The 13,667-nt window shown below is 38.0% G+C and overlaps 1 protein-coding gene across 1 annotated transcript; it reads left to right on the top strand.

Annotated features, from left to right (window-relative positions):
* The first annotated feature begins 1,201 nt into the window (after nt 1-1,201).
* LOC137331123 (extracellular calcium-sensing receptor-like) lies at nt 1,202-11,835 on the top strand. Its single transcript, XM_067994729.1, has 6 exons — nt 1,202-1,353; nt 3,104-3,395; nt 4,070-4,906; nt 5,040-5,267; nt 7,620-7,743; nt 10,922-11,835. The coding sequence occupies exons 2-6, from the start codon at nt 3,135-3,137 to the stop codon at nt 11,833-11,835; spliced, it is 2,364 nt and encodes a 787-aa protein (XP_067850830.1). The 5' UTR covers nt 1,202-1,353; nt 3,104-3,134.
* Nucleotides 11,836-13,667: the final 1,832 nt, after the last annotated feature.

Genomic DNA, 13,667 nt, shown 5'->3' with positions numbered 1-13,667 from the left:
AAAATTATAGAAGTGGTGGACAATGGGAAAAGAAGATGCAATGTGCACTAAGATTCAATGCAAAAAAGTTCCTCTCATGGTTCAGTTGGTAAAGGAAATGGTTCTCTAATTCAATTCCTACTTTGTGCTGAGTTAGCTAATCTCAGCAATAGGGTGCAATAATTGGCCTCAATGCACAGGCTAGAGAGAGAGAAATCAGCCAGGACTCCTCCTCCCAATTGCTATCTGTTGATCTCTGCTAAAAAGTGCAAGTAGATATTGTGAAAGATAGGATCGGGCTTCGCTGTGATATCTGCTGTGTTTGAATAGTTTGTCAACACAAGTAAAGAAAGGCCACTTGATTGGGGTACCATTGGGTAAACAGTACCTTTGGAGGCATTGGTAATAACATGTGAGAGTTGTTAGAACATCGATGAGTTTCACTTTGTTTGGTTATATATTTATTTGTTCATTAGCATCTACGTTTTGATTATCACCTAAACCTCAATTGTTCGCTTCAGGATAAAAGTAAGCATTTTTTCTTTACTACCAATGGATTAAAGTAACTAATGTGTCTTAAATTTTGCTTTAATTTATGACTGACAGTTTATTTTGAACAATTAACTAAATTATGCATATAAATATATTAAAGGAATGGATGAACCAGAAATACCACCAATAAAAAGGAAGCTGGGTAATAGTATGTACATTTATATCTTAGAACTATCCTATTATATTACATAGTCTTAAAATAAATCACTGGCGATTTGTAGTCCAATTTAGGGATACATGTGGTCCTGAACCCCTGTGTATTTTATCCTCCATACTCCAGTACAAGCCACTATAATCCATTACTTACTAAGTCTAGCCTGGTTTATCTCTGTACCTCTTATTATTGGCATTCCTTCACCCACAGGTTAGTTCTGGGGGAAGACTTTTTCCGGTTGCTATGATTTTAGCAACATTGTACACGTAGCATGATGATTTCCTCTGATCGCTATTGCTGTTTTGTTTTCCCAGTACTGTTGAATTCTTTTGGGAATACTATAGTTTTGAAGTTCTTGTAAAATGATGAGTTCTGCCAAATGCACCAGCTGTATATAAGGGCAACTAATATTGAAGTAGATCAGTCTGCTTTTATCCTGTGATGAAGGTAGCAATGAATTTCAATGTGCATTTTGTCCTGGTGTATTCATTGTCTCTCTCTGTGCTTGGGGTCATTGATCCAACATGTAAACTACTTGAAAAGTTTAATCTGTATGGAGTCCATAAGAATGGAGACATCATTATTGGTGGATTGTTTCCTATTCACTTCACAGTAACTGTACCTGAACTTTCCTACAAGGCAAAACCTGAGATACTACAATGTGAAGGGTGAGTTTGAATGTTCTTCACAAATTAATTGAAAGGTTACTGTCAAATATTTAAAATACTTGCAAATCATCAAAGAGTGATAGAAGGTATTTTGTTTGCCAAAGTAAAACAGATTTTCACTGGATATGGAGCAGATTAAAATCTATCTCTTGGTTTCTATTTACAATATTTCAATATGTATATAAATGTTAATGAATGCAATATCTATTTGCAACTTCGCTAATAAAATCTAAGCTAAGATTCATTCATGTCCAACTGCATTGATTTTAAATTTCCTGGTGTTCGTACAAATCTCTACAATACAGAGTACCTTGGAAGGCAAAGTAGGAATTGCTAAAATTGAAAGAGATTTAGAATATTTTGAAGAAAAAAATAGAATTTAAATAATTGTGTTCCCATTGCTTTGCACACTTTGAGCACAACATGGTTTGAGAAATAGAAAACAGGCAGAGCTATAATGCATGGCTTTTGAAATAGCTGATAATTATGGCTTTGATTACAATAGGGAGACAAGACAGAAGAAGGATATATTTCAGCGAATGCAGCTGCTTGGAAGTTTTTTTTTTGTCAAATGAATAGGACTTGAAAGTAGTTGGAAGGAAATTATTTTAAAAGCAAGTCCTTGTTGATATACTTTTGTTGGCAACAATTTGTAATTAGAGTGTATGATTTTTTAAAAATCAATCATCAAATGGCAAACATTACTTTTATATTATTAGTTTAATCCATAAACTGTTATTTAGTTCAAATCCCTTTTAATAATCCAAATGAATAGTTCATGCTTGAGAACAAATAAAAGTAGAGATTAACATAAATGTTTCCTTTCCTGATGTTTCACTGGGGAGATGGTTGAACAATACAGGCCCGGAAAGTCCAGGTCTGTGCTATTAGCCAGTCTCAGCAAGGGTGGTAATGCGGATGCTACAGTTAGTCTCTACATCGCCCAGTTAAGGAGAGGAGATAACAAATAAGTCTAAGTTCCTGCTCCTGATTGCTGTCAAGTGAACTCTTTTGACATCCTGTGATTGGAAGTCAGATTATTGGACCCTGGCGTGGTGGCCCCCATGCTTGAATTGTGAACCTTCACTCACTGCCCAGATTCATACATAAAGCATGACTACATGGGTGAGGTACCAGACCAAGAAACCTTGCCCCATTGTGAGTTGCCACCTTCACTTGTAAGGGGAAAATTGGAGTGAAAATTAGGTGTGAAAAAGCATGTTTCTTGATTCAGTATTTGTGCAGGTGATGAAAGCAACAGCACTGGCATAATGGGTTGTCATAAACAGAAGCAAACATTATTCTACTGATTTTTGTTTATTCAAATTTTCTAATTGATCCATCCACATGGAACTCCCTTCATTAGACCTAACATACAGTGGCTTCTCCATGGTTACCATCAATAATTGTCCATAATTAATTGACAAACAATTGGGCTTCTCCAGTTATTTTTACCCAAACAGGGACATCTCACTGCCATGCAAAGTTCCCTCTATTGATTCAGTTAAGAACCGATAAGATTGACTTGCTTGAGACAATCAACAATAAGTCGCCCTAAGACTCAACTTCGCAACATTCTAGTTAGAAATTAACTGCTCTATTGCTTGTGCTGGGTTGGGTATGTTGGATACATGCTTAAATTGCTTATCATTTGCACATATATTTACTGTGAGAGATGAAATGAAACAGCATCTTGTGTTCCATTTTGTAAAGTAAGGACAGTAAAATCAAATAATTTGTTCTCCAACAGTTTTAATTTCAGAACATTTCGGTGGCTACAAATGATGATCTTCACCATTGAAGAAATAAACAAAGATCAAACACTACTTCCAAATATAAGATTAGGCTATAGCATTTATGACAACTGTCGTAAAGTACCGCAGGCTGTTAGAGCAGCAGTCACACTCCTTAATGGAGTAGATAATACTTTCAAGAATTATAAATGTACAGGACCACCTCCCATTCCTGCAATTGTTGGTGATGCTCGATCAACACAATCCATTATTATAGGAAGAATTGCAGGACTGTTTAAAATTCCTATGGTAAGATATCAATGTGGTGAAAGAGCTTTCATTTTCAAAAATTGTAAGGTTATTGAAATATTTAAAGTACTTGCAAATCATCAAAAATTGATAGAAGTTAATTTGTTTGTCAAAGAAAAACACATTTTCTCTGGATATGCAGCACATTAAAATCTATCTCTTATTTTCTATTTACAATAGTTCAATATGTATATCAATGTTAATGCCTGCAATATCTATTTGCAACTTTGCTATTAAATTCTATGCCAAGATTCATTCATGTGCAGTAGCATTGATTTTGATTTTAAATTGCAGAGCTTAATTCATAACAGTGACATTCATTCGTCACAAGCGATAACACTGCAAGTCGGGAAGCTGTAAATGTAGAAGTACTCTTTCATGTGCATAACATTCAGTTTCTACAAATAAATCTTAAATCTCTTTCTCAAATTGTAAGACATAAAATAAAATAGACAACATAAGCTGTAATAATATTAAAAAATACAAAACGTTTGGATGACGAGGTCTTAAATTAGCACAAAAATATTGAAAAACTATCACCTATTTTAATAAAATGAAGATTCTGCTTTAACATGTGATTTATAGTGTTCTTGACAAAGCAGAAAATGTAACTCTGTCTCTCATCTTTTCATCTTTCCATTGAATCTTCACAAATCTTTTTTACTATTTTTCAGGTCAGTTACTCTTCTTCATGCTCATGTCTTAGCAACAAACTGGAATTCCCCACCTTTTTCAGGACAATACCCAGCGATAGCTTTCAAGCCAAAGCTATGGCCCAACTTGTGAAGCATTTCGGCTGGACTTGGGTTGGGTCTATAGCAACTCAAGATGATTATGGCCAATATTTAGTTCAGTTATTTAATGAACATTTACAGAATTATGGTGTATGCCTTGCCTTTTCTGAAGCAATTCCAAAAATTGCTTCCAGAGAAAAGATACTCCGGATTGTAGACACCATCAAAAAATCCAAAGCAAAGGTTATTGTGTTGTTTGCTGGTGTAGGGGATATAATTTCTTTAGCCAATGAAGTGGTGCGTCAGAATATTACTAATAAACAGTGGATAGCAAGTGAAACTTGGAGTACAGCAGCACTGCTAGCAACAAAACAAAACTTTAGATCATTTGGTGGAACCATAGGGTTTGCTTTTCGTAAAGGAGAAATTCCACAATTCAAAGAATTTCTTCTCAAGGTGCGCCCTTCCTCAGCCCCTGGTAATTCTTTGGTAAATAGATTCTGGGAAAAGCTATTTGGATGTACTCTTAATATGCCAAATAACACCACTGGACACACTACAACCACTATTTCTGAACGAATATGTACAGGACAAGAGGTCATAGAGAAAACAGACAGTGTATACCATGATGTGTCACAATTGAGAGTTTCATATAATGTCTACAAAGCAGTATATGCGATAGCACATGCACTTCATAACTTGGCAATCTGTGAACACAACAAAGGACCATTTCTGAACAAAACTTGCACAAATATTTCACACTTTGAGCCCTGGCAAGTAAGGCATTAATATGTATATTATACATTTTCAGGTTTTACACTAGAAGTGTTTGTGAATAATGACATTTCTACTATTTATCTTTCAAAGCTTAAAAATAATCATATTATCATTTTTCAACCTCAACATACAGCTTCTCCAATACCTAAAAGAAGTTACATTTACAAACCATTTAGGTGAAAAAATACATTTTGATGAAAATGGCGATCCTATTGCATCATATGATATCATGAACTGGCAAATGGATGCAGATGGTTCTGTTAAAATTGTTACTGTTGGCCTATTTGATGCATCAGCAGCTCTTGGGCAAGAGCTTTTAATTGATGAAGACATTGTTATTTGGAATGATGGGCAAACAAAGGTAAATATATTATGCAATTTATTAAACTCTGCATGTAGAGAAATAACTAAATATATTTTGTACCCAGCAGAATGTTGAGCTTCCTTCTCTTACTAATGAAACTAAGTATTAAGTTAGGGTTTCCTCCCATGAACAGTTTCTCATAAGTTGTTTAGTATTTCACAATCCTGACAGAACAGTCCAGATGCAAGATAATACCTAGCTTTTTATTTAGAATAAATGCTGATTTACCATTGCAGCTAACAGTGGGTGAGTTATTTTATTTCTGCACACTTACAACTTTCTGTGCAAAGTTTTTAAGTTTCTAAAGAAGCTACTTTCCGTAGGCTTTTGAAAGCAGAGATATGGTGAGACGGAGAGGTTTAGGGAAGGGTAGTGGTATAGTGACTGAAAGAACATGTCTCTTGGTGGGGCATGAGATGGCATGAGATCATAGAGGTAGAATGGGACAAGGTCATGGAGAGATTTGAGCATGAGGATGAGAATCATGAAGTCAATTTGTTGGGGGATGTGAAACCAGTGGAGCTTAGCATGGAGTGAGTGTCATTAGTGATGATTGGGTGCGATGGGAGGACAGGACTTTGTGTGGATGAGGTCACAAGCAGTGACTTCCTGAATGAGTTGTAGTTTGTGTAGGCTGGAGGCCTGGAGATAGGCAAGGAAAACATTGACGAAGTGAAGCATGGAGGTGATAAGGACATGGATTAGCGTTTCTGCAGCACCTATAAGCAGACAGCAGAAGAAAAGTGTGCACAACCCATGGTTGTAAACCAAACCAAGAAGCACATAATGGGCTGGAGATTGTACTGAGCGGCGAATGGATGTCGCCCGCCGCTCGTAAGCAAATATCTCACCCACAAACCTTTCTTGGGCTTCTGGGTGCCAACTTGCTTTAATTGAGAGCTGCAAGATGTGGCCGGGCTTCTCTGAGCTGTGAGAGGAGGAAAGAATCTTTGTGTCCCCTCCACTAATTAGCTTGAAGCAAGCCACACAGACTAAGAACCAGGAAATCACAGATAAGATTAGTAAATGTACTATAAAATCAGATAGAGAAAGTGAAATAAAGAGAGGGTAAGATCAAAAAACTGAGATAAAAGAGACAGAAAGAAAAAGTTTTTAAAAATGTTAAATTTTTTAATTTAAAACTTTTTTTAAATGTCCTAAAACTTACACATTTGTTACAAATACTGCTCACAGAAATTTCATCCACAGTATTATATTTGAAATATGGAGATTTCACATAATGTACATCACAACATTTCCATGCTATCTATATGTTTAACAACAATGTAAAACTCAGACAATGGAAAGCCGGCATAATTGTTCCCCTGCGTTAGCTAAGGAAATCCCAAAAGGAAAAATCTGCTGTCAGCTGATGACAGCTTAACATTGAGACCTTAGGGATGAAATTGCTCTCCACAATATTTGTAACAAACACAGAAATTTGCTTATATGAGGTTCCCCTGTATGCTATTTGTTAACCAATTTAAGTGCGTTAAAATACCATGCAAAGGACTTTCATGGAAACACATTAACGCATTCATTACAAATATGACTGATAGTAATAATGCCCCCACAGTCTCATGCCCCTAGCCACTGCCACTGATGTAAAATTCCATTATTATACAAAAAAAAGTACAAATGTTGATCAAATCTGAAAGATAATGATACTGACTTCTACAAGGATAAAAGTTGTATAAAGCAAATCCATGTCCTTCACAGAATTCTTTTAAGGAACAGTGAACGAATAGCTTTCCCTGTTATCAAGTTCAAGGAGGGACTTGCAATGTTGTACAACTGCTGTTCTGTGATGTGCCTCAAATAGAATTTCTGCATGTTAACTGATACAACTAAATATTCCCTGACATGTATAACAATTACTGAAACCAGTTAATATTTGTAACAAAGCATATTCTTTTCACATCCTTACACTTTTGAATGATGAGAATCTGATAGATAATAGAGACTAATGACTAGGTCAAGACCGTAATCAAATGGCGCAATGAATTGCAAGAATGAAGTTTAAGCAGTTTATGTCTGTCTTCTAAATTCTGGGATATATTTTTAAAATTGTTAATCACATGGGAATTTGTGTTCTGTTTTGAGTCCGTTTCTGGACAGTTGCAGCTGTTGCTACATGTTTGACTTACATTGTATTGCATGTTCTCAAAGTCTGGTGATGTTCACATGAGGATATCAACAGTTCATGGCATTATTACAACAGGTTTATCACAAATTACTCATTGATTAGTGAATTTGTCGCCACTGTATACCACATGTTACTTTAATAATGGGTCAGATTAGAAATGGATCACTAAATTTCCTCTTGTCTTTATGTCTGTGCTATGGTAGATCCCGAGCTCTATCTGCAGTGAAAGTTGTCCTCCTGGTACAAGGAAAGCAGCACGAAAAGGACAACCGGTATGTTGTTTTGACTGTTTGCAATGTGCTGAGGGAAAAATGAGCAATCAAACAGGTGTGTAAAAATTTAATATGATTTTAGTTCTTAATCAGATTCTTGAAATTTACTTCAGATGTAATTCTATTTTGAGTAAAGTGACATGAAATTTCTTTCCATGTCAGTCACCTAACTCTGGCCATATCACTGACCTTTAATTAACTAGTTGCCATATTTGCCATACAAAGAATCTTTCAATGCATAATCTATTTGCAGGGAAGCTATGTGCAGACTTGTTTACAACAATTTTATATTCACCAAGTCATAGGTTATGGTAAGTCCATCAAAAATGCCAAACTCTTTCTAAAAAAGAATTTCAGGAATACTTTTTCTCAAATGAGCAAATTAACAGAAAAAACATGCTAGTAGTGCAGAGATTAGTGTACTGGACTGGTAGCCCAGAGATTGCACCCTCACGACAAGTTAGAACCATAGAACCATAGAAAAGATACAGCACAGAAGGGGGCCATTCGGCCCTCATGTCCGCGCCGGCTCGAAGAACAACCAGGTGCCCATTCTAATCCCACCTTCCAGCACCCGGTCCGTAGCCCTGCAGCTTTCAGCACTTTAGGTGCAAGTCCAGGTACTTTTTAAAAGAGTTGAGGGTCCCTGCCTCCACCACCAATTTGGGCAGCGAATTTCATACACCCACCACCCTCTGGGTAAAAATGTTTCTCCTCATGTCCCCTCTAATCCTTCCACCAATCAGCTTAAATCTATGTCCTTTAGTTCTTGAACTCTCCGCTAGGGGAAATTCAATTTAATAAATAAGGTCATTTATGCACTAGCACCAGAAAAAATGACCATGAAAGCTGCAAAATTGTCATAAATATCCAACTAGTTCACCAATATCCATTAGGGAAGGGAACCTGCCATCTCTACTCAGTCTGGTCTACATGTGACTTTCACCCACTTCTTAACATTCTCTCTACATGCCACTCAGTTGTCAAGGCAACTAGGGATGGGCAATAAATGTGGCCTTACCACCATCACCCACATGCTCTAAACAAATAAAAAGAAAACATTGATATGGTAATGATATCATGCAATGTATATATGAGCAGCAGAATCATAAAGCCGTAGACATTTACTGCACAGAGCAAGGTCATCCAGCCCATTGTGTCTGTATTGGCTCTTTGCTAGATCAATTCAGAGCTATTCCCATCACCCTGGTCTCTCACTATAGCCCTGGAAGGACAAGTAAGTAATGAAAAAGATAACGGTCGCCATTTTCAATCTTCATGGCCCATAAAAGTCTTCTGGATAGAGCAAAGCAGGAGACAGAAAGAGTCGGGGTAGCAAAAGTCACAGAAAGAGCTGCCAATATGGAACAGGAAAAGCAAGAGACAGAATTGACCAACAAGCCAAACAAGAGAGGCAAGGGCAAGTAACTTAATACCTACTCCATATTTTCCTTCCTTAATAACTACAGCAATGAATTAGTGAGGAGGAAATACGTATTGACGGAATCCTTAATTGTATGTATTGCTTGTATTATTTGCACATTTCTTTCCACTACACAATATATTAAGTGAAATAACACCATCTGTATCTTTTCTACCATTGACAGAAGCATCCTTACCCCATTTATAATTTAATATTTAGCATTTAATCTATAAAATAATTTCCCCACCTGGCAGAGTAAATCTGCATCTGGCTGTGCTTTACTTGACCTGAGAATGCTTAATATTGATCTTGAATGACTGAAATAGGAAAAGAGTTCCATTTCCCAGCACTGACATCTCTCATCTTTATAAGCACAAAAAATTTCACCAAAAAATAATAAAAGTTTGCCCCAGCATATTTGTTCGGTTCAATCTCATTTTGTTTAATCTGAGGAATATATTTTGTTTTCAGGTTTCAAAATAGCCATACAATTATCTTGCTGAATACATGCATATTTGGTGAACACCTTTCCCACCAATCCAGACTTGTATTGTGGTGACATATTTGTTAGTCTATCAGGCTCAATATCTTTGTTTCCTGTTATTGTATTTCTAATTGACAAGCAAAATATGCACAGTGAGTTTGGGAAGAAGTTTCTTATGAATCTTTTATACATGATTTCACATGAGGGCAGAAATGCAGCAACATATGGGAATGAATTTCTGTGGGGACTCTTCTATCGCCTGGCGTAACTTTGGAGGAAGAGCCACAGAAATCCCAGATAAATGTGTAAACACCTTTTCTGATACCACCAGATGTGCTGCTGTACATTGGTTGGAAATATTGTCTCTGTTAACTTTCCACTTCAGTGCCGTGCTGAAGAAGAATCAGATCGTTTGCAATTCCAATCCCCCTATGAATGGTGGCATTGTATGATTGACTTGCCACCTATTTTCTAATATCAGAGATATTGAAATATTTGCAGAATGTACACATTAAAATTGTACAGTTGTTGTTTAATGCATATTTTTCACCGTAATTCTCCATATGTATACTCATCAGTAGATATTTTGCATGCTGGGTTCTCTGTTTTTAATAATATATTGATATGTAGGAAAAACATTACATATATGTCCAATACAAATGCCTTAAAAACACAAAATATTATTCATTTTGCAGTGCTGTACCTTTTGTTTTCTTAGTGCAATGCAATCATTGATACACACTCAAAATGTTTTGTTTTGTTTTGTTACACTTTGTTTGGCATTCCAAATCTTACTCATGAGCAGAAACAATGTAATTTCCAATAGTAAAACATATTGATATAGCCACCACTACCATTTCCTTGACAATTAGTATAAATAATTATTACACAGTTATAAATACAGTAATGAAACACTGCTAGACGTGTCCCCTCAGCTGAGCTCACAATGTCTGCAGGAATAAATAAAAATGCATCAAAGGACAGTACCATAACGCACACCATAGAGGCACACACACAACTCCATTAGTGGTGGGACATAAAATTGTGGCTGCAGTGCTCCACATCTCTGATTTCCCAAACTCAGACACATCATTGTGGAGAATTGCCAAGCAAAGACTAGGCACTTCTGCAAAAGGAAGAAGAGAAAATCAAAAAGAAAGTCATTACCAAGCTGCACTCACAGACCTACATGAAATACTATGCTAAACAAATGGAATAAAAAATATAAACATAAAGGGCAGATTTGTGGACTTTAATGGATATCTCTTTTATATGGTTAACTATATTTTCCTGATGCAAGAAAAAATTACTATTTTTATTTTGCAGATTCCATACATTGTTTGACATGTCCAATAGATTATTGGTCAAATCATAGACGTGATCAATGTGTACTGAAAGAAATAGAGTTTCTCTCATTTGAAGACACGCTGGGCATCATATTAACAACCATTGCATTGTTTGGAGCCTGCATAACCATTGTAATTTTATCCATTTTTATCCATTACCGAAATACCCCTGTTGTGAGAGCTAATAATATGGAGCTGAGTTTTCTTCTGCTAATTTCATTAGTTCTTTGCTTTCTGTGCTCACTGACTTTCATTGGCCAGCCATCTGTCTGGTCCTGTATATTACGACACACAGTGTTTGGAGTTAGCTTTGCTTTGTGTATTTCCTGCATTCTTGGTAAAACAATTGTTGTACTAATGGCATTTAGTGCTACACTTCCCAACAACGACATGATGAAATATTTTGGGCCCCTACAGCAAAGAGCCAGTGTTTTTACATGTACTTTTCTTCAAGTTATAATATGCATTTTATGGCTGATCACATCGCCTCCATTTCCAGCAAAAAACATCAAGTATCAAAGTGCAAAAATAATCCTGGAATGTGATGTTGGCTCTGTAACAGCATTCTGTTGTGTGTTGGGTTACATTGGCTTGCTGGCAACTATTTCTGTCATATTAGCATTTCTAGCACGAAAGCTGCCGGACAACTTTAATGAAGCCAAGTTCATTACCTTTAGTATGTTAATCTTTTCTGCAGTTTGGATAACTTTCATTCCAGCTTACATTAGCTCACCTGGAAAATATACAGTAGCTGTTGAAATTTTTGCAATTTTGTCTTCCAGCTTTGGTTTGGCTGCCTGTAATTTTGCTCCTAAATGTTACATTATTTTGTTGAAACCAGATCAGAACACAAAAAAGCATCTGATGGGTAGAGCAGCTACGGCCAGCACATAAAATAATACAAACTACTTTGTAACTGTCAATTGTCAAATGTCAATTGAGCAATGTACTTCGTATTCTGTTCATGTTAGGAAAAACTGCCCAGAAATATTAGTAATTTTTCATGAGCCACTTTTGTTAAAGAACTGATATAGCTAGATATAAATATTGAAAAATGTGTAATCTTGTCATTCATTAAATCAATAAAAGTAACATCATATCATTCTTTGCCTAATCTGTGCTACTAATAGGCTGTTTAAGAGCAAGGGAGTTCTCCCCGGTGTCCTGGCCAATATTTATCCCTCAACTAAGATCACTAAAACAGATTACCTGGTCATTATCACATTGCTGTTTGTGGGAGATTGCTGTGCGCAAATTGGCTGCCGCGTTTCCTACATTAGAACAGTGATTACACGATTATAAAGGATGTGATAACAGGACACTAAGAAAATAATAATAGGATTTGGCAGAGTCAACATGGATTTATGAAAGGGAAATCATGGGCATCATTTTAGCACCCGCTATCGGGTGCGTTCCTGGCGGGGAGGCTCCGAAAATCGGAGAATCCCGGAGTGGGTCGGGAGCCCGACTCCAACCCGCCCACTTCCGGGTCCCCCACTGACGCGCCGGCGTGCGTGCATAGCCCCCGCTGGTGGGAATCCCGCAGGCAATTAAAGCCAGCGGGGTTCCACTTGAAGCTATTTACTTTGCTTGTTCAGGTCATTAACTGACCTGATTAAGGGATTATGTGAGGAGGGGTGGGATTTTATAGCAAACTGGGATTGTTTCCCGTTCTGGGGGAAACACTCCCAGTTCAAATGGACCTGTTGCAGCCATCAGCCTGTGGCAGCTGCAAAGGTCCATTTGACAGGTGGTGGGGGGAGACCGTCACTCATTGCAGGAGGCCACTCTGTCACTTGGGACAAAGTTTGGCCTCCACCACCCTCCTCCTGACAATCAAAGTCACCAACTTACACACTTACCCCGGGGTCCAGAGACATGTACCTACCTTGCGGACCCCCGCAGATGTACATCTTCCGGATGGGGGCCACCGTAGCTGCAGTCATGACCTCCACGGAGGGCGAACAGCATCACCAGCCTCACCATCCACGCCGTCCACCTCTGACATGTGGAGCTCCACAACAGAGTGCTTGACACATCCACCTGTACAGCAGGAGGGAGGGCTACCGCAGAGAGAGATGTGTCGCAGAGGGCACTACCCTTGCCACAGGGTCCACAGACCGAGGCTCAGCTTCCTGGACCTCTCTGAGCAGCAGTGCACACGGAGGCTCAGAGTCACTCGACATGTAGTCGTGGACATCTGCAGCCTCCTTCATGCCAAGCTGCTCCTGGCTGGCCCGAGCACCATCTTCTTACCTGTCGCTGTCAAAGTCACCACTGCCCTCAACAACTTCTCCTTCGCATCCTTCCAGGATGCAACCGGGGACATCGCCGACATCTCTCAGCCATCTGCACAAAAGAGCCCTGCAAATACACCTACACCCACTCTGCAGTGACACAATGGGTGGCATCAGTTGTGGGTCTTCATAGTGATCCTCAGGAAAGGGCATTATTGCATAAACCAGACAAGATTCGCAAAGACATGGCAGTAGTAGTGCCAATATAATATGTAATGTGAGTTGGTCAGAAATTAAATATAAGTAACAACCATGACAAACCCTCAAACACCCTTGTGCATCCCCTTCATGCTCACGACACGTTTGTCTTACGCTGCCTATTGCACATATCTGATGCATGCCCTGTGGCTGCAGCACAGGTAGTGGCAGGTTGAGTGAGGCTGAATGTGAAAGAGATGCACGAGAGGGTGAATATGAGATAGAGCCATG

This window comes from Heptranchias perlo, chromosome 13 (genome assembly GCF_035084215.1).
Source record: "Heptranchias perlo isolate sHepPer1 chromosome 13, sHepPer1.hap1, whole genome shotgun sequence".
Taxonomy (NCBI): domain Eukaryota; kingdom Metazoa; phylum Chordata; class Chondrichthyes; order Hexanchiformes; family Hexanchidae; genus Heptranchias; species Heptranchias perlo.
The sequence above is the reverse complement of the archived record's forward strand: the minus strand, read 5'-3'. Positions and strand labels throughout refer to the sequence as shown.